The 21042-nt window shown below is 47.6% G+C and overlaps 4 protein-coding genes and 1 pseudogene across 11 annotated transcripts in view; 2 read left to right on the forward strand and 3 right to left on the reverse strand.

The window, feature by feature from the left end:
* Positions 1 to 21042, reverse strand: part of MHCY15 (major histocompatibility complex Y, class I heavy chain 15) — a 295994-nt gene that overhangs the window by 167389 nt on the left and 107563 nt on the right.
* The window catches only part of MHCY4 (major histocompatibility complex Y, class I heavy chain 4), a 311182-nt gene that overhangs the window by 134421 nt on the left and 155719 nt on the right, over positions 1 to 21042 (reverse strand). The window lies entirely within an intron of this gene.
* Positions 1 to 21042, forward strand: part of LOC124417249 (C-type lectin domain family 2 member I-like) — a 246597-nt gene that overhangs the window by 122699 nt on the left and 102856 nt on the right. The window lies entirely within an intron of this gene.
* Positions 47 to 5690, reverse strand: OZFL (OZF like, MHCY region). 8 transcript variants are annotated; one of them, XM_046901507.1, is made up of 5 exons: positions 5303 to 5690; positions 4624 to 4697; positions 3788 to 3878; positions 2749 to 2847; positions 47 to 2675 (listed from the first exon to the last, which is right to left on the reverse strand). In XM_046901507.1, the coding sequence occupies exon 5, from the start codon at positions 2630 to 2632 to the stop codon at positions 1214 to 1216; it is 1419 nt and encodes a 472-aa protein (XP_046757463.1). In that variant the 5' UTR covers positions 2633 to 2675; positions 2749 to 2847; positions 3788 to 3878; positions 4624 to 4697; positions 5303 to 5690; the 3' UTR covers positions 47 to 1213. The 8 variants fall into 8 exon arrangements, with proteins under 8 accessions (XP_046757463.1, XP_046757466.1, XP_046757462.1 ...); XM_046901510.1 differs by having other exon boundaries at positions 3788 to 3881; XM_046901506.1 differs by lacking the exon at positions 4624 to 4697 and having other exon boundaries at positions 47 to 2640; positions 5307 to 5690.
* YLEC1P (c-type lectin like 1, MHCY region pseudogene) lies at positions 17318 to 17831 on the forward strand (annotated as a pseudogene).

Consider the following 21042-nt stretch of genomic DNA (forward strand, 5'->3'; position numbering starts at 1 on the left):
TGCGATGGAGGAGAAAATAACAAACAAAACAAACTAGAACGACAGGGTTGAGAGAAAAATATTTACTAAGACAGAGGAAAGGAAAAGGATAATCATCAGGACAAATATATATCTCTCTATAGAAATGCCAGGCACCAAAGGGAGACTGGCAGGCCTGGAATTGACAAGGTCTTCCTTCTTGTCCTGCCTGGAAACTCAGATGTTTGCCAGCTTCCAGTCAGCTGGGACATCTTGCAATTCCCAAGGTCCCTGGATAAACCCCATGGGCCATAGATCTACACGCATGCAACTGGAGCAGCAAATCCCACCCACGTCCACAGCCCACTGGGAGTTTATCATCAGTGCAGTCATGGGCATGAACCCAGAGCTCCAGGCGTCCCACCACCCATCTCCAGTGTTCAAGACAGACGTGAAAAAATAGTGCACTGTGTGACTCTGCTTGTTCTATGTCCCGATTTATGAGGTGATCAACCTCATCCAGTAAGTAAGCGATGTCATCTATGGTCCTCCTTTTGCTGGTCACACGAAAAACGTTTCAATTGTCCCCCACGTTACTGGCCAGCTTCAGCTCAACTGAGCTTTGACAGCATCGACGCTCCCCTCAGAATGGCAGACAGCATTTCTGTAGCTCCCCCATGTGGCCTGATCTGGCTGCCAGTGTCCATTCACCTGCCTTTCCACCTAAACTCAGGAAGAAAAGCTGCTCAGATGAGCTGGACTTCGGCCCTGCTTCCTGACTCCCAACTGATTGAAAATGCCTTCTCCGGTGCTCTTAAGAGATGGCTCTTAAAAAGTGACCAGCACCCTGTGTTACAGCTGTTGTAACTTGACTTGGTAGCAGCAGTGAGATGCCACCAAACAGCAATTCTCCAAAAGGGAATTTTCATCAGTGATAACCAGAGTAAGGAGATGAACAGGAGGGGTTGGATCTGTCCTGCAACCGAGGTCGGGTACCCAAACACGGACAGGGTTTGTATTTCCCTGCTCTCAGCCACACGCACCCTTCCCTGCTGGGCTCACAGCGTAGCTCGCAGTTAACACACGCTGGAACACATCTTGTTTCCAGGGAGCGCTCCCTGCCGGCTGCACCACATTACCCGTCAGGGGAAGGAGTACGCTCTCTGGGGCACTCGCAGGCTCTGTCTCCTGCGAGGGTGTGCGGGTAGCGAAGGAGGCAGGAACTGAAAGTGACGCTCCGCACAAACTCGGGGCACTATTGTGGACTGTCTCCTCTGTGGATGTGCTTGTGGGAGTTGAGTTTAGAACTGCTGCTAAAGCTCTTCCCACACTCACAGCACTGGTAGGGTCTCTCTCCTGTGTGGATTCGCTGGTGGACAATCAGGTAGGAAGAGGTTTTGAAGCTCTTCCCACACTCACAGCACTGGTAGGGTCTCTCTCCTGTGTGGACGCGCTGATGGTAGCTGAAGCTGGAACTGCTGCTGAAGCTCTTCCCACACTCAGAGCACTCAAAGGGTCTCTCCTCCGTGTGGATACGCTGGTGGCACTTCAATTCAGAACTTCTTTTGAAGCTCTTCCCACACTCTGGGCACTTGTATGGTTTATATCCTGTGTGGACGCGCAGGTGGACAATGAGGTCAGAACTGCTCTTGAAGCTCTTCCCACACTCAGGGCACTGGAAGGGTCTCTCCTCCGTGTGGATGCGCTGGTGGTTGATGAGGGTGGAACTGCTTTTGAAGCTCTTCCCGCACTGAGGGCACTTGAAGGGTCTCTCTCCTGTGTGGATGCGCTGGTGGATAATCACGTTGGAACTGCTGCTGAACCTCTTCCCACACTCCGGGCACTTAAAGCGTCTCTCCCCTGTGTGGATGCGCTGGTGGTCACTGAGATTCGAACTGCTACTGAAGCTCTTCCCACACTCAGGGCACTTAAAGGGTCTCTCTCCTGTGTGGACGTGCTGGTGGTGGATGAGGTGGGAACTGCATTTGAAGCTCTTCTCACATTCTTGGCACTTAAAGGGTCTCTCTCCTGTATGGATGCGCTGGTGGGAGGTGAGGTGAGAATTGCTTTTGAAGCTCTTTGCACACTCTGGACACTTAAAAGGTCTCTCCCCCGTGTGGATGCGATGGTGGACAATGAGGTCGGAGCTGCTTCTGAAGCTCTTCCCACACTCAGAGCACTTAAAAGGTCTCTCTCCCGTGTGGATGCGCTGGTGGCGGAGGAGGTTCGAACTGCTTCTGAAGCTCTTCCCACACTCAGGACACTTAAAGGGTCTCTCTCCCGTGTGGTCCTGCTGGCGCATGAGCAAGTTGCAACTTTTTACGTTCCTCTTTTCACACTCAAGGCATTTAAACCGTATGTCTGCTATGTGGGTACGCTGGCAGTTAACAAGGCCGGAATTCCTTTTAAGGCTGTTCGCACACTCATCACTTGGGTTCTGTCTTTCCTCCTGGCACACTTCCTTGCTCCTTGCGTCTTCAGGCTGCTTTTGACCTGTGCTGAAGTCCAGGGGGTTCCTCACAGTCTCTCCCGGAGGGTTTCCCTGATGCTTCTTCAAGTGCTCTCCTTGCTCCAGGCCCCCTGGGACATCCCTTCTGGCTTTTCCCACCGAGGCACTGCCCCACTGCCATTCAGTCACATCGCACTTCTGCAGCACCTCCTCTGTAGTTGTCATCCTATCACCAGCTGGATGACAGAGGTGATCCAGAAATAACACACTGTGCCAAAATACTGCCCAGTCAGAGACGGCTTCTGCCAGCCCCAACCTCCTCCTGTCCCCCACCGGCTCACCTGGGCTGAGGTCTCCCGCCACGTCCTCCAGGCCAGGCACACCTGGGATCCAGGACCCTTCCCCTTCCTCAAGCAGGGAATTCACCACGGGTTTGGAGGCTGGAAGTGACGTTTCAGTGATACAAACAGTGAGCACGAGAGCATTCCCATCATTCTGGCACAGCTGCTCGTCCAACAACTGCATTATGTGTCTGCCCCTCCACACTTCTGAAACCACCGTAAGGGCCTGAAGGACACTGCCCCTGGTACAGACTGCCCTCCTTTGGATCCTAGCGTGAATTTTACATCTTCAAAAATTGCGCTGGGATAATTTCTTTAAAATTCCCATTAGGTTGCTTTCTTTCTATCCAAACTGCTCAGTGCCCAAGGCTTCCTAAAGATTTATGGGAATTCATTAAAAAAGCAAATAAAAAAACAGTGAGTCGTCAGGTTGCTGGAGCTGGTGCACAATGCAATGCAACAACACAAGGGCAGTTCACAGGAGCTGACCCAGCCCCTCCTGGCTGACGCCCGCTTGCCAGCAGTGACTCTGGGTCTTGCACTGCTGAGTGCACGAATCCCTTCTGAAACTCATGTAAAACTTATCTACCTTTCGTTTGCGGTGCTGTTGTACTAATCCATAAGTAACTACATTGCAATTATACTAGGCCCAGATTGCAGAGGCTTATTCTGCACAGCCTAAGGAGCCCTAACAAGGACAAAAGGCAGCAAAGCCCACACCCAGCGAAGCCACAAACACACAGATGTCCAGCATCACGTCCCAGTACAGTGCTCACTGCACAATGTCCAGCAGCACCCACTCCTCCCTGCTGAAATACACAGGCCACATCTGCAAAGCTCATGGGTTCCTGCAAGCAAAGAGGCTCCTTGCTGAGAACGGCCACAGCCCATGGAAGCAACTCACAGAGGAGAGAAACCGCAGTCCCAGCAGCTTCTCTGTCCCCAGCACATAAATACTGGCTGAAGGCACAACCCTCTCCCCATGCATTTCACATCCCTCACCCCATGGCCTCTCCTGCCTGCTTCCCCATGCCCCTACCTGAGATGGATGTACTGCGGCCATTTCTTGCTCTCCTGCAGGTAATATGTCAGGGATGATCACAGGTGAAAGGCACAAGTTTCACTAGAGCCTGCTGGGACAAGAAAAATGGCAGGGGAGGTGTGAGCGAGCGCAGCAGTCCCTGTCCAAGAATAGCCCTCCCCAGCCCATCTGCAGGGCATTGCACGTGGGTAAAAGCCACCTGGGACTCAGACCAGCAGCAATGCACCCATCTCCAATCTTATCACGTCACTGTTACTACTGTTACACGTCACTAAAGCCTCTCTACATTACATCAATCCATATATTCCGGCTTCTCCCCCAAAAGTACATATTGTAGTGGGATGCATCCATTAGAAATTGGTGAAGTCTGCACAATGGCAACTAGGGTATCCCTATACCAACTGATTTGAAGAGTTGGGGACTGAATCCAGTCTCAAACTCTTACATGAATGGACTCGAGACAATTGTTACAACTGAGAAACAAGAGATCATTAGGGGCTGCAAAAGGATGAAAACGTGGAACGGTGTTCTATGCAGAATGGCAAGATTGTACGTTACACATAAAGCAAGGGACAACAGAAGCAAACTGGAACGGGGAGCAGAAATTAAAGAAAATAACTTTAAAAAATTGTAAACAGATTTCTGAAGCTGGAGTAATGCATCATGGAAAGAAACTCATTAGTCCTTGGCAATCCTAGCGTCACAATTCGTAATCAGCCCACTGATATTGTCTTCAGTGTAACTGCAGCACACCAGAAACGAGATAACAGTCAAGGAAAAAAGAGTATTTCAGACCCTCCACAGTCAGCGCCAGCAAGGAAAGGAAAACATACTCCCAGTTCCTTCAGCTCCCAGGGGGATGGTAAGGCCTGAAGGAAGAACAAACAGTGCCTGCAAGGCATTGGGACTGCCCTTCGAAGGAAAAGTAGTATCAGTAAGTGAACAATGACAGCCCATATAAACACTCTAATTCCAGTGGGACTTTAAGGCCCGTTGGCAAATTCTTCTCAAGAAACAAAGGAGCACAAAGTTTAATCTAAACCTGACTGGCTTTTGGAAAGCTGAGCGTGCAACTCAGACAGCACAGAGTTAAGATCACCAACGGAAACAGAGCAAAATGCTGTGCTCCAAATTGCCAATGCCGATTCCCCTCCCTCTGGCAAGACATGCATGTCAGGCACTCACTCTGCAGCCATCATGCAGGGCTTTTAGCACTTGGAACAGATGACTTTGGTGCTCATTCCTTCGGTTAGGTTGTTAATACCAGCCCCCACAGAAACAAGGCAGGCTGCAGTGCGTGCATTTTACAGAGCACCTACACACGTTTAATGCCAAAAGTCACTGATGTGCCACAATACCCCGTTTCTGCTGTGGCACGTGGGGTGGGATTTCTGAAGTGACCGTGGATTTGGAAAAGAATAACTGCTGTCTGTGACTCACAACCGTTTATGCCACACACACGCTCCAATATGACCAACCGACTCACTCCCAAATATATGAAATCGCACCGACCTACCGTAAGCTTCCAGTGAAGGGAACTTGTCCTAAAGAAACAAACACCCCTCACAGTCCTCGGAAGGTCGACCCAGCCATCTTCTTGTCCCACGGATACAGAACAGACGCGGATCCGCCGTTCGGCCAAAAGGAACGCGCTCGGCCATCGGGTTTGGGATCACCTCTTGCACTGCTCCCACCACAGCGCGGTCCCGGCACCTTCCCGTCCCGCCGAAGAGATGGCCGCTCTGCCGGTCCCGAACCGGGACCCCGAGAGAAGAGCCGCTCTGCACGGCGAGGGGAGGCCGCAGGCCCGAGTCCCAGGCCCCGGCCCCGGGCCGCTTCCCCGCCGCGCTCCGATCGCGGCCCACGCGGCCTCAGCGCACGGAGCGCGGCTCCTCGGGGCGGAGCGGGAAGCGGCAGCCGGCGGGGCCACCCGGAGCTTCCCCAGCGCCGAGCAACGGGCCCCGGGGAGGGGCGGGGCCTGGAGCCGGGGCTGGAGCAGATCCCGATGGGATGTGCGTTGAAACCCGCTGTGGGTCAGGCCGAGGCCATTCGTTCCCCGTGTGCCTCCGCCAGAAGCTGTGGGGATTCCGCAGTTCCACGGTTCCGGCACGGACGCGTCTGTGCTGACTCCGTGATTCTGAGATCAGTCTATGATTCCGGATTCTGTCATTCGCCCTCTGATTCTCTGACTCCAGCCAGCGCACACAGCTGCACAGGGAAGCGGCCGCTCACGCCTCACCCCACTTCCTTCCCCTCCTTCTCATCCCCTGGCTCAGGGAACACTCATTTTGGATCAGCCTCCTGCAGGCAGTGGGGTTCTGCCCATCGGCATTATCAAAGAGTAGGTGTTGGCTCGCCAGGGGCGAGGACACTGTGCGCAATCCAAAAGTGAAACCAGAACTGAGATATCACCCGTAACATTGATTTGAAGAAACTGATGCATATAAACTTAACGGCAAAGTTTTGTTGCTGTTCAGTCAGGTATTCTTTATTAGCAGCACCAGGAAGCACCTGGGATAATTCCACCTTAAGCACTTTAAAGAGGCATGATTCAGAGTCCGTGGCATTTCCACAGATAGTACATATTCATCGGTTACCCTCGAAATAATTAACATATAAGCACTCATCTCATGTGCCGATTTATGAGATTTTCCGGTCTTCTATTCCATAGTCTTTTCTGCCATCTACCGTCCATTTACTATCATGACTGTCCAGTTGACAGCCTTTTCCTTCTTCCAATGCTCTTCTCCACTCACCCTCTGGATGAACTCTCTTCATTGTCGAATGCTCAGCAGGAGATTGCCTATTATAAGTAACTTATAGGTATTAATTCTATGATTCTATGATCAAAATTGAAATATTTGCTCACTCAGCACTCAACCATTATTTCTGAACATCTGCTTATCCTTGGACAGGGATAAGTTTGGCAATGTGTCTCTTAAGGATATATACCGGGGTTTTGGAAGATGAGGAGGCTTCTTTAGATGTCTGATAAGTCTATTTGCATCATTTCCTTATTGTGTTTCTTTTGCTGTAAAACAGAATAGCCTTATAACATGCTTTCTAGTCTATAATGCTACATCTACTATTTACAATATCTAAAAGCTATTACAGTTTTGCAAGCAAGAGCTAATCACATAATACAATTCAACAGCTATATTTTAAAAAATATGCCACTGAAATGTATTATGTATTTACTTCAAATCAACATCCAGCAGCAGAACGCCTTCAGTGCGGCTCAGACTGCAGCTGCTGCAAAGTCCCTGGACCCTCATTGCCCAGGGATGCCTTCACCTTCAGCTTCTTCACCTTCTTCCTCTGAGGATCTAATTAACAACTCACAATCTTGTTGGTGAATTCTGAGTCTACATTTTAATTCCTGCATCACACGCTGATTAACAGCAGATCTCCCAAGGGTCCACAGACATCTTTGTGGCCTTCCACTGAACACCTTCTGGGAGATTCCTGTCTTTTTTAACTGGGGAGCCCAGAACGGGACACAGTATTCTAAATGTGGCCTCACCAGGGCAGAGTAGAAGAGGTGGATCATCTTGCTTGACCTGCTGGCTATGGGGGTGTAGTGTGGCTGAGCATGGGCAGTGTACAGAGATCACCTTTCTGTTTTAAAGCAGAGACCCAAAGCCGAGTATGTGGGGAAGCTGTAGCATGGGGATGGAGGCGGTCAGCTCCAGTTGGAACTCTGCCTTCTCTGTTTGCTCGCCCAGAGAGTGCCACAGTGTGAGGAAAGGGTTAAGTGCTCATCCCTGCCTGGCCTCACATGCTCAGCAGGGAAGAGTAGGCTCTCTCCTGGAAGTGGCACCAATGGCTCTGTCTCTGTGCAGCGCTGCCAACTGGGCCAAGCTCTGTCCCAGAGTGTGCCAGGAGCAGCAGCCCTGGAGGTGACACAATGCCAACAGCACTGTTTGGAGAGGACATCAATGCCAGAGAAGAGTGAGCTCTGGGAGACACAGAGCACTGGAGTCAACTGAAGGCAGACTCCCATGCTACTAGCAGTCACCCACTGCATGGCCATGAGGGAAGACAAGTTCTGGGCTCAGGAGGGCTGTAACACTGTGATGGGATGGCTTTGTGCAGTGGTCTGTTGCAGTTGTGTAGCAGCTGAATGACCTTGTTTGTCTTTGCACAGCGCTTCTTTGTCTCCTCCTGTAATGTATATCACCACAGCCATACAGGGGACACAGTACCTGCTGGCCGTCCCCATTAATATGAGTAACTCTTGATTAACTCAACGAGAATGAACTCGCCTCCAAATAGTAGCCTGAGGATCGGTAAACCGAAGGGCAGACATGTCCTATCCACTGAGCAGCCTGGCCCAGCCCCAGGCATGCATCCATCTCTCACGACAACCACACAGTGGTGTGCGACTGGCACTGTCTGAGTTGAAACCGGGACAGAGGAAGGCTGCAGTACCGTGCTAACTCACCTTATGTCAGGCAAGTGTGACTCCTGTTTCATAGATACATGACCTGCAAATTTCCAAATGGAGCATACAGAGTTGCAACCAGACATCCAACTAAAAAAATTGGTCACGTCTCTTTACCAGACTTTGGTAACACCTCTCCTGCTAGAGAGAAATATCCCTCACTTCGCAATTTCACCTAACGCATGGCGTCATGTTTTGGTGGTACGTACAATTTTGAACAAATATTTTCAAGGAAGAAGCACAAGAAGAATAAAATTTCATCAATGATCTCTGACGAGGACCTTAAGAACTCACTGAGAAGTGCAGCCACCTCCATGAGTAGAGCTGTAGTGCACAAGTTTCATGAAAATAAGGTCAAATATTCCAAAAGATTTTTGTTTTTGTTACTCTCTCTTTTTACAAACATTTTAATAAAAAAAAAAAAAAACAAAAAACTGTTGTGGCTTAGATAAACCTTAGATAAACACACTATATGACATACAAAAACTGATCTGAAAGTAATGCCTCTGTTGGCTCACAACATAGAGGCAGATATTGATGGGATGGCAATAGAGGTTGAACCTTCCTGCCAATATCCTGTTACATGTACTGGATTGCTCTCATCTCCTCTGTGTCTATCATTTAATTATCTCCACTTCCAGCCTCCAAACACATGGTGATCTCTGTGCATGAAGGTGGGGAAGACCCTTGGACCCTAAAAGTGCATAGCCTAGAGGACATGGCAGGAAACCTCAGCCCAGGTGAGCTGGTGGGGGAGAGGAGGAGGTTGAGGCTGGAAAAAGCCATTTCTGACTGGACAGTATTTTGGCAAAATGTGTTATTTCTGGATTACCTCTGGAATCCAGTAGGTGATGGGATCACAATCATAAGGGAGGTTCTGCATAAGTGTGATGTGTCTGAATGGCAGTGGGATAGTACTTCGGTGGGGAAAATCAGAAGAGATGTCCAAGGGGGCCTGGAGCCATAAAGGATACAAACCTTACAAGTGCCCTGGATGTGGGAACCGACAATGTTCCACCACCAGTGCATCCACACATGGAGAGAGACCCTTTAAGTGTTCTGAGTGTGGGAAGGGCTTTACAAGCATTTCTAATCCCACAAGCACATCCACAGAGTAGACAGAACATACAAGTGTCCCGAGTTTGCAAGAAACTTCAAAGGCAGTTCCTGCGTTGTGATCGACCTACACATCCTTACAGGAGACCAAGTCTGCAGTGCTTTGAATGTGGGAAAAGCTTCAGCCAGAGTCCCAGCCTGGTCAGCCATCTATAGCTTCGTGTGGTGACAAACCTTACAAATCCCTTGAGTGGTTTAATGTGGTGCAACCAGCAGGGAGCGCTTGATGTAAAGAAGATGTGTTCCAGCGTGTGTTAACTGGGAGATACACTGTGAGCCCAGCAGGGAAGGGTGCGTGTGGCTGAGAGCAGGGAAATACAAACCCTGTCCATGTTTGCATACCCGACCTCGGTTGCAGGACAGATCCAACCCCTCCTGTTCCCTTCCTTGTTCTGGTTATCACTGATAAAAATCATATTCTGCTTTCCTGACTTCTCCAGTTCCGCACTCCATTACTAGTAGAATTTCTGCTTGGTGGCATTTTACTGCTGTCACTAAGCCAAGACAGAATGGCAGTGACATAGAGATTTGAAGTTCCCTCCGTGAAATCCTGCTTCAAAGCCCCCTGAATTAGCAAGCCTCCTCTCCTGAGTTTTGACCCCTGGGGAATGGAAGAGAGCACTAACTGGGAAGAAACCGTGTCTCAGCCAGAGATACTTGAGAGTTGCACTGTGTGCCCAGCAGGCAGTGGTGCATGTGTTATATGCTTAAGGGTCATGATTCCCACTCAAGTGCTCAGAGGAAATGCTCACATTTTTACTTGGGCTCATTTGGACGAGCCAGCTGCTGTTTTCTCTCCAGAAGAGCATATCTAAGTTTTCCCATGCTTTGGATGATCTGTAGTTCCCTTCTTGGACTTAGATCTGTTCTTGGTGTTTGGGGCCAAAGTAAATTCCTGCTCCCCCTTCTTTTCTGGCATGGGAATTATGTATATTGCTCTTTTCCTGCTGGGGGTAGAGTGTTGAGAGGACATGCAAAGGAGACTCCAGAGTGGGATGTGGCACAGCCACCAGAAACTCTCAGGCTGTGGGCAGGGGGATCAGAAACACATTTCTGCTTGTGCTGCCTACAAGAAGAGATTTTGCCATGGCTCAAACCTTGTGAGGCACCAGAAGTGCATCATTAGATATTGGCTAATTCATATGAGATGTAGGCCCTGCAACACTTCTCACCACACAGGAAGTGTAAGGAAAAGAGGTGGCATCACTGGCACCCTCTCTGGAAAAGGGACTTACATCCAGGACCTTCTGATGGTCTCTTTTCTTGTTAATAGAAGATCTCTCCCCATGCCCAGTTTTCTCTTCTGCTCTTCCTGCAAGCAGCTTTTTGAAGCCATTTCTTAAGGAAGTCCAGCTGTGTAGGGATGTTCTGTGTGCATGTGTTCCTGCCAGTAATTTTGGAGTCCACTGATGATTCAGATATAAAGGTCAGGAGAACAGTAGAATGTCTCTTGGAGATTGACTAAAAATGACCTGCAAGCAGAAGAAGTCATCCTACCTGCAAGCTTTCACAGAGAACCAGCCAATCCCTTCATCCTTGTGTCAGACATCAGACAAGTCATGTGGAAGAGACCAGCCTTGGAAGTTAAGCTTGGTTTGCTCAGCTCCTCACACACCTGATCATTTCTTCCCTTGTGTGGCTAATGGCCTTTCTGTGGATTGTGAAAGGGGAAAAGTGAGGAAGGAGAGTAAACTAGCTGAGTTGTCCTGGAGCTTTTGTTTTCATTGTGTTCTGGCCCTACTTTCCTACGAAGCGTGGTAGGACAGGGAAAGGTGCAAGAAGGTCGGACTGCAGGTCCCTGCATGCTTCTGGGGGAAGGTCAGTTTGGCACACAGCCCCATCTCCCTTCCTAACGCAAACTTGCACGGGAGGGTGTGCAGGGAGGACTTTGTCACTCAGCCAGTTCAACCAGCAGTTGTATCCACCCAGCAGAAATGTATGCCCTCTGTGTAACACGCGAGCTCTGCACAGCCCAGAGCTGGTGCAGCCTCACAGACAGAGCTCAACAGTGAACAAGCAGCTCTCCAGGTCTCCATCTTCATTTCTTTTTGGTCTTGGCATCCATCCAAATTCGGAGGCATGGCATGCTGATGGGGCACTTGGATCTGCTCCACCTGGAGTTGGACACATTGGAGCAGACTGTAAATGTCTCTATAGCAATACTCACATTAGGATGTGTAAGCAAGAAGTGCTTGAGAATCTTAAGCAAGAGAATCTTTAGCTTGGTCCTGGAGCGACAACATCAACTACCTAAGTGAAGTGTGATGTGAAGTGTTCTATCATATGTGTACTGGATAGCTTTGGGCTCTCCAGGACAGATAGGCAGGGCAGGTGAGATGGGATGGTGTTGCTGTAGGTAATGTTGGGCTGGAATGCATGGAGCTTGCTTTTGGCAATAATGTGGCTGAGAGCCTCTGGGAATGGATTAATAATAAAGTGGATATCACTGTGAAACTTCACTGTAAGCCACTCAGCCAAGTCGATGATAAGTTATTTATTCTGTATGTAATTTGGGGACATATCTAGAATAATTATATATCATATAGTATATAATAGTATTATATATAATAATATATATAATAGATAAGCAGGAATCAAGTGTTCTTGCAAAATAAAATATAGGAAGAACAAAAGAAGGATAGGGGGTCCCTGTAAAACAACATAAAGAAAAAGCTGAGAAGAAGAATTTTGGTCACAGAGATCTGGTTAAACAAACTTTTCTTGCAAGGATATGGCAGGGCATGCTAGCTTATCACCTGCATGTATATCTGATTTGCTGGGCAGAACAAAGAGAGATAGACTTTACAGGATTGAAATATAGTTCTAGTTGGCAAAACAACAAACTCTGAACCCAGATTTTGAAGTATGTATTAACAAAGAAAATGAAGAGAGGTACCTACAGGGAGGATGGCTGAAGAATGTGAACCCCAAATACCTCCACCTGAATCATGAGAACAGCTTTTCTGTATTGTGAAAACAGTTCTTCCCAGATTTGGGAAGAAGAATTCAGTTAACCTGGACAGTGTTACCCCAGGGATTTAAGAACAGTCCCACAGTTTTTGGAAATCAAGCTAGCCAAGGAATTGGAGGAGTTGGACCCTCCCTCTAGCAACAGAATTCTGCTCCAGTATGTAGTTGGTCTCCTGATTGCAATGGAGAATAAAGAGGAATGCTATCAATGGACAGTAAGCCTACTTAACTTCCTGGGGCTAAGGGGATACAGAGTATCTCAGCAGAAGGCCCAAATAGTACAGACCCAAGTAACCTGTTTAGGTTTCACACTGTCAGGAGGACAGCATGAACTAGGAAAAGAGAGAAAGCAAGCAATATGTAGAACTCCCAAGCCCATCACAGCAAAGGACTTGCGGACTTTCTTAGGAATGACAGGATGGTGCCAATTATGGATTCATAATTATGGGCTATTAGTCAAACTGTTATACTAGCTGCTGAAGGAAAATCCAGCAAAATTAACTTGGAATGGAGAAGCTAAAAGGGCATTCTGGGAATTAAAGCAGAGACTGATGGAGGCCCTGGCCCTGGGACTCTCAGATGTGATCAGGCCATTTCTTTTATTTTCACATGAAAAACAAGGAATAGCTATGGGAGTCCTGGTGCAGGAACTAGGGCCATACAGAAGGGCAGTAGCTTATTTCCCTAAACAACTGGATGAGGTAAGCTAGGGCTGGCCTGCCTGCTTGAGAGCAGTAGCAGCAGTAATCCTAAATGTACAAGAAGAATGGAAATTTACTATGGGGCAAAGAATAACTGTATTTGTATTACATACAGTTACCGCAGTTTTAGGGGAAAAAAAAAAAAAGGCACTGTTGGCTGTCATCTTCCTGATTCCTAAAATATCAGGCAATCCTGGTTGAACAGGATAATGTAATGATAATGACAGCTAACACTGTAAATCCAGCTTCCTTCCTCAGTGGCAATACAACTGAACCCATAGTGTGTGATTGTCTGCAGACAACTGAAGAAGTATACTTCAACCACCAGGACCTAAAAGGCCAGCCCTTGGAAGACACAGAAGTGACCTGGTTTGTGGATGGGAGCAGCTTTATATGTCAAGGTCAGCACAAAGTTGGGTATGCTTTTACCACTCATCAGGACATAACAGAAGCGAACCTTTTACTGACTGGGACATCAGCACAGAAGGCAGAAATTATTGCTTTGACGAGAGACCTTGAGCTGGCTAAAGGTAAAAGAGCTGATATCTGGATTGATTCTAAGAATGCCTTTGGCATTGTACACGCTCATGGGGATATATGGAAAGATAGAGGGCTGTTAACAACTCAAGAGAAAGGAATCAAACATGTTCCTGAGATTCTGAAGTTGTTAGAAGCAGTCAAGAAACCACAAAAAATCACAATAATGCACTGCATAAGTCATCAGAAAGGTAACACCTCACAAGAACGGGGAAATAATTTGGCAGATCAAGCGGCAAAAAGGACGGCAGAACAAATAGCATTAGAACTATCTCTAGTTCCACAAAAGAGAGCAAGTAGCCTATTAAATGAGGTAAAACCTGTGTATTCATAGGAAGATCATAAGTTGGTACAAGATCTAGAGGAAAAAGAAAATGAGGGTTGGTTTTACACACCAGATGGAAAGCTAATAATTCTGTATCAGCTTGCATGGCTCATTATAAAACAGGAGCATAATGCAGCTCACTGAGGAATAGAACCTTTTTATAAATACTTAATGGAGAAAATGGTTTGCCGAAACTTGTACACTGTCGCCAGCTAAGTAACAAGACAGTGTGAAGTACATTTAAAAAAACAATCCAAATATAGTAACTAAGCTGCAATTAGGAACCATAGGAAAAAGAAATTTACCTGGTCAACAATGGCAGATAGATTTTTCAGAACTTCCCTGATTGGGGTATAAATACTTGTTGATTTTAACAGATACTTTTTTCTGGGTGGCCCAAGGTTTTTCCTCAAAGAACAAATAAAGCAAGAGAAGTTACAGAAGTATTATTGAATGAAATAATACCTAGGCTTGGGGTGCCTGATGTGATATCATCAGATAGGGGCACACATTTTTGGGGGGGGGAAAAGGTAGTACAACAGATTAGCAAACTCCTGGGAATTGATTGGCAACTGCACACCCATTATAGGCCCCAAGGAAGCAGTCAGGTTGAAAAGATGTACCATCTACTTAAGCAACAGATAGCCAAAATATGTTAAGAGACTAGTCTCCACTGGTACCAAGCTCTTCCTATGGCTCTCCTATGGATAGATTTGACTCTTACTCCAAGAGTCAAATCTTGGAGTAAGGAAGGATTAAGCCCTTTCAAAATCCTATATGGTAGGCCCTAAAAAATAACTGAACAGGGGGATCTAAAGCAACTAGGATAGGGTGAAATAGGACAATATGCACAAGTCTTGGGACACCAGTTACAGAAAATAAATAAAAGAGTGTTATCTACTTGAGGCAAGGGATTAGATCATCCAATCTATTCTACTAATATGGGGGATTGGGTATACATCAAAAGTTTTTCAGGTGATCCACTGGAAGAGAAATGGAAAGGACCTTACCAAATTTTAGTCACCACCCATACTGCAGTGAAGACCAGGGAGGTACGTTTGTGGATCCACTACTCCAGGATCAAGAAGGCTTCAAGCACCCAGTGGACCTCTACCCAGAAGGGACCTTTGAAACTTACGATAAGAAAACAGAACAGTTAGTTTTTGTCTATCTTGTATACTTGTGATGTTTGCTTTAGATTGGCCAGAATATATATAGATAATGTTAACTGAAAACTTTACTCAAGCTTTGAATGTTTCAGATTGTTGGGTATGTTCAGCCCTCTCCAGAGGGGAAGGAAGGGTGCCAGTTTACGGAGTAGTTGCAGTATAAATTGAACAATACCAGATTGGCTAATAAATCAGATGGCAAAAGATGGAGGAAATTGTAAACATGGGGAAGAAAATCAGCATAAATTAGGTCCAAAATTTTACCTATTAGTCATTAATAATACCTGGTCCATTTTTATAGACAGGAATAATGACAGTGCAAACCCTATTAATGTTGGATGGAGGAATCTGTCAGGCTTAGGGTGTAGCTGGGAATATGGCAATCCTGGGATGACAACTGGAGAAAATGACATGGCCAGATGGCAGGAATGTAGCAAATGTGATTGTAGGACCAATAGCACTACAGCATGGTTCAGGGATAAAGACATACTAGCTATAGTGGGAATGGGGACTGCACTGATGAAGCACATGCAAAAACCATATAAGTTTCCTTTTGGATATTGGTGGCTGTGTAGAGACGGATATGCATGTAAAATAACCCCCACTGAATTGGACTGGGACATGCATGGTGGGTTATCTGATGTCTCAGACAAGTATGTGTACTAGAACAGAGCCCTCATGAGGGGTCTTAAGAACCACATCGCTACAAATTAAAAGAGGGAATAATCCACTATATGATTCCACTTGGAATAATCCAAGTCCATAGACCTTCAGGATTCCATAGCTTTGTTTGGTGGCTAATTCCAGCACTAAGAGTCAGTGAACTGGAAAAAGCAATAGCAAATGCATTAGCCACTATGGAGAGAATTGAGAACTTAACTTTGGATGCCATCCAGGGTTGGCAAACAGTGATTTATTCTCTGAGTAAAGTAGTCTTACAGAATAGAATGGCTCTAGATCTCCTTACAGCAAAGGAAGGAGGAGTTTGTATAATAATTAACCAGAGTTGTTGTGCTTATGTGGACCAAAATCAATGGGTAGAAACTGATCTGCAGGCAATTTGGGAACAAGTCAAAGTGCTACACCAAGTCTCCTTAGATGACACTTCATTTGGATTTACGAACATATGGAATAAGCTCACTAACTGGCTCCCCATCTTTGCCTGGCTAAAGCAACTGGTTGCAGTGTTATTTGTACTAATTATACTCATAGTGTTAACCTGTATATGTGTGCAGTGCTCTCTCTGGTGTTGTTGAAAAGGTCTAGATTATTACATCACCTGGAAGAGATATCATGCGAACCTCCAGGTGGAAAAGGGAAAATACTTTAGGAAGACATTGATGGATAACAGTGTGTTCTAGGCAAAAGAATTTCCCTTGCACATAGAAAAGGGGGGATTGAATCATGAGAACAGCTTTTCTATGTTGTGAAAACAGCTCTTTTCACATAACTTGAGTGAACTTAAGCTGAAGGACAGGTGATGTACACATGCAAGCCCAAGACTAGAGTACATACTCCATGGAAGCTCACTATTAAATAACGATAAGAAAGTAGGATAGATATCCTATTATTGAAGATAGGACAGACAAAACAGATGCCTCAGCATAATGCAATACCCATGAGAACTGGTTGAAGCTACACCCCTTAGAAGAGTTGGAAATTTACAGCAAGGATGCATCCCATGACCACCAGAGATGTTAATCATTTCTTGGAATTTCTGTCCATTGCCTATGTCCTTGGAATGTAATGAATACATATACACTGTGCCTTTAAATATGTAGTTGCTGCTTCTCTTGGTGTGCGTGTTTGGTGGGAGTGATCCTCCATGCACCCAGCACTGTAGTGAAGGGAATACCTGCCTGACATAACTCATTGTTGTGTCAAGCTAATTTGTTGGTTTTCTCGGCTTCACACCAATGGGGAAATGGGGAAGGGCTCACCAGCATTGGGGAACACAGATAAAAGAGGGGCTGTATCCCCGTGTACTTTGACAGACCCTACAGGGGTATGCCTCAGTGGACTCTCCCTTTATTCTAAAAAAGAAAGCAGAAGACTCTCCTCTGTCTCTTTTGGGAGTAAAGATGATTGAGCAAGCTTATTAAGCTCTCCTAACATCCATGTGATACCATAAGACGGTTGATCAGGAAACTCTCTAAGGCTCAAGTTGCAGTGATAGAAAGCAGACATTCTTACATAACTTACACAAAAGATCTTCAGTTTATATACATAACTTGTACTACATATGCAGAACGTTTCCAAGCAGTATGGGTGGGAATAATGCTAAAACCTCCTAACATTCAACACTTGATTCTTTTAAAGGATTTCATGATGCGCTTCCAGGGCCTGGCAAACTGTTGGATTGGGCTGCACAGGGAAGAAGAGGACACCCAGTGGATGTGGAGCGATGGCACAGTCTTCAACAACTGGTCAGTCTGTCCAGCTGTCTGGGCCAGGATTTCCCACGGGCTCTCTTTGGGATGGGGACCTTCTCCTGGTGCCACAGCCATGATTTCCCCTGGACTGCTCAGCTCCCTAGTGCTGCACCCTGAGCCCTTCTGCCCTTCCCCAGGAGAGGTAGCCCCAGCTTTTCTCAGTGCACTGGGGCACCTTTCCCATTCTCTTCCCTCTTGAGCATAGACTCAAGCTGTGAGGTGGAGGCCAATGTGCGTACCTGAAAGGGGACAGGATCAGCTCATCCCTGTGCCACCTACACAGACATTGGGTCTGCAGCAGAGCTGACCACTTTGTCCTCTGGAAGCAGAAGACGCACCCACAATGAGAGACACCGTCACCACCAACCTCGTGCCAGTGCTGCTGTGGGCGAACCTCTCAGATGCCCCTTCCCAGTGCTGCTGTACTTGTGTCTGCACAAAACTAGGCAGCAGCTCCTTGTTGTCTCTCAGAACCATGTCTTTTTATGCACCATGCCCTCAAAGAGCCACGGAATCTCAGTGTGGTGTTCCCTGCTTTCTGTCTGATGTCACTTCTGGATGCACCCACGGCTGAGGATGGTTTCACTCTCCCATCTTTCTGTACACGTCTCTGATGTCACTTTTGGTGCATAACAGCTGTATCATTGTGAGACAGTCTTTGTTTCTTGGACACATCAGTATGTAGGAATGGGTGCAGGAAGTAAAACAGATCCTCACAAGGAGTCAAAGTTGAAAATAAAAAGGAGAGAAGCGGGAAGATCGTAAATTGAATCACTTAGATAACTTGCCTTTCCCCCCCTCCCCCATCCTTAAAGTTTGAAAGAATTCAAGCCGCAACAATCTCTGCAAAGGCTGGGAGTGGCCGTGCTGCTGATCCCATGCAGGGTCCTAGAGAGAGTACACATTCTGAATTACTGAGGGAATTGGAACAATTTACGCAGGATGTTAATGCCCTCCCCCCTTTTTACTAGCAGAAAGGCTAGGAATTTCAAGAAAGAAATGAATTCCTTAATTGAGGATCCCTTAAGGGTAGTAATTAGATCCATTTCTAGGGCCTAATTTCTACTCATGGATGGGAATTATGTCTATCATGAGTATGTTGTTTACTGGAGAAGAAAGAGATGTGATTAGGTGGGCAGCTATGCAACAGTGGGAAACAACACAGAGGGAAGGCTGGGACCTGGAGGGAGGAGGAGAGAAGGATTCAAATGGTAAATTGTACTGGCTGTAGTCACCACATGTTTATGCAGTGAAAGTGTTAGCTAAGAAGCTGTTATGGGACAAGGGATGTCTAAAGAGATACCGAAAAGATCCCCTGGGTTGTATTTTGGTTCACAGGAGAGAGGTTGCTGGTGAGCCAGGGGGGATATTGAAAAAGAAACTGGGAACATAAATGAAGCAATGGGATCAGTTTTCTATTTGAGTGTCCTTATCATGAGACCAAGTACTGGGTATTTCTGGAAACTAAAGAACTGTATTTGATTTGTGGGTTTTCAAGGGAGTGGGACAAGCTATTTTAATGCTATATGGGAGTGTAATTGTTAATGGTATATGGAAGTGCAATTGTTAATGGTACATGGAAGTGTAATTGAGGGTATGAATAGTGGAATTGCAGAGTTAAGGGAAAACAGTGAGTTTGAGATATTAGAGCTTGTGATCTGCTCTAGCCAAAGCAGATAGGTGCCTGCATGAGAACACATCCCCCGAAATGCCACTGGTCAGCTTGACCTTTATATCATCTGCTCACAACCATGCCAGGTAGACAAACTAGACGAGTGGTGAGCATGTCAAGAGCTTCTGTCTGGCACAAATAGTTACAGTCTTTTGGTTTTCTCCCTCCAAGACTGCCAAACTTGTTTACATCTCTCAAGGGCTTTTGCTAATCGGAGTGAGAATGTATTTTCTCCTAAAAAAATACAGAAAAGGCTGCCAGTCCGGTGGGCAAGATCCGGGAGGTGGGGGTGGGGCGCCGAGCCATCGGCTCTAGCCCTCCGGGATTAGGGTGGGAGGAAGGAGGGGAGGAGGGGGGAGGGCGTGAAAAAAGGAATAAAGAAAATAAAAATTAAAAAACAAACAAAAAAAACCAAACTCGTTTGTTCGACTCGTCCGGTCGCCGGGCTCGCAGCGAGCCTCTCTCCCGGCTGGCGGGAGGGCGGAGAGGCAGCCTCGCCTCGCCTCCCACCCGGCCGGCGTCCGAGCCGTCGGCTCCGACCGCCGGCGCTCGGGGAGGGGACCCTCGGCTCCCCCGGCGGGGCGCTACTAGAGGAAGAAGTGGAAGAAGAGCGAGCGACTACGGGAGTGCGAACGTACGTGCCCGTTCCCCGCACCCCCCCCCCCCCCGGTAGAAAAAAAAACGGAAAGCAAGAGTGTAATGGAAAGAAAGCGCGTGGCGGGCTGGGGGTGGGTCCACGGTTGGGGGAGGGCAGGGGGGAGTTGCGGGGGGGGGGCGGGAGCGGCGCGGGGACCGGTCGAGACATCAGGTCGAGCCCGCCGGAGGAAAAAAAGGCGGGGGAAAAAAATCAAACCCGGGGAGTGTGGGGGGGGGGCGAAGAGGGGGGGTTGGCGGGGTGTGGAGAAGAAGCGTTCAGAAAACAAAAACAAAAAACGGCGGGGAAAGACGAACAAAAGGGGGCCGATCAGGCGGGGCGGATCCGGGGGGTGGGGCTGGGGGCGCCGACCCTTCCGTCACGCCACCGGCCGGCCGGCCGAGCCGTCGGGTCCAGCCCTTCGGGAGTCGAGTGGGGGGAGGAGGGGGGCGGGCGTGAACGGCGAGAGAAGAAGGTGGGGGGGGGGGAGGAATAAATAAATAACAATCCCGCAACCCTCTCCCGGCCGACTTTCCCCCGAGAACGAGGAAGAAACGGGCGACGACGGAGCAAACAACCAATGGCACGGATGGACGGACGTATTTAAGAAGAAAGTAAGGGGGGGGGAACCCAGGCAAAGAAGGAAAGAAAGAAAGATGGAGAGAGTGAGAGAGAGATGAGAGAGAGAGAGAGAGAGAAATAAAGAGCGAGCGAACAAACGAAGGAACGAATGCGGGGGAGAAAAAGAGAAAAAGGAGCGGGGGGCAGATCAGGTGGAGCGGATACAGGGGATTGGGGGGGAGGGGGGGGGTGCCGGGCACCAGACGCCAAGTCGAGTCACTATCCGGCCGAGCCATCGGAAGGGGGGGACACCTTTTTTTTTTTTTTTTTTTTTTTAAAAAAAAAAAGGGGGGGGGGGGGGGGGGGGGAAATCAATTAAAACAAAAAAACGGGAAAAGAAAAATCAAAAATCATAAAAAAAAAAAAAATGCAGAAAAGGTTGCCAGGGCGGGGTGCTGGGGGGGGGGGGGGTGGGTTGGTGTTGAAGCTCCGTCTGCCAGGTCTACCCACCACCTCGGCACTGCAGCCACTTCCCGACAGAGGGGGGGGGGCGTGCTGGGCTGGGCCGGGCCGGGCCTACTCACGCGCGCACACACACGGAAAGAAATGCACGAACGAATGAATAAAAAAAATTAAAAATTTGAAAAGACTTAAAAAACCGAAAATGTAAAAAAATATAAAAATAATAAAA

This window comes from Gallus gallus, chromosome 16, assembly GCF_016699485.2.
Source record: "Gallus gallus isolate bGalGal1 chromosome 16, bGalGal1.mat.broiler.GRCg7b, whole genome shotgun sequence".
Lineage (NCBI taxonomy): Eukaryota > Metazoa > Chordata > Aves > Galliformes > Phasianidae > Gallus > Gallus gallus.

Excerpts from the sequence above, each read along its gene's own strand:
- OZFL (XM_046901506.1), bottom strand. The coding sequence starts at position 2,632 with ATGACAACTACAGAGGAGGTGCTGCAGAAGTGCGATGTGACTGAATGG.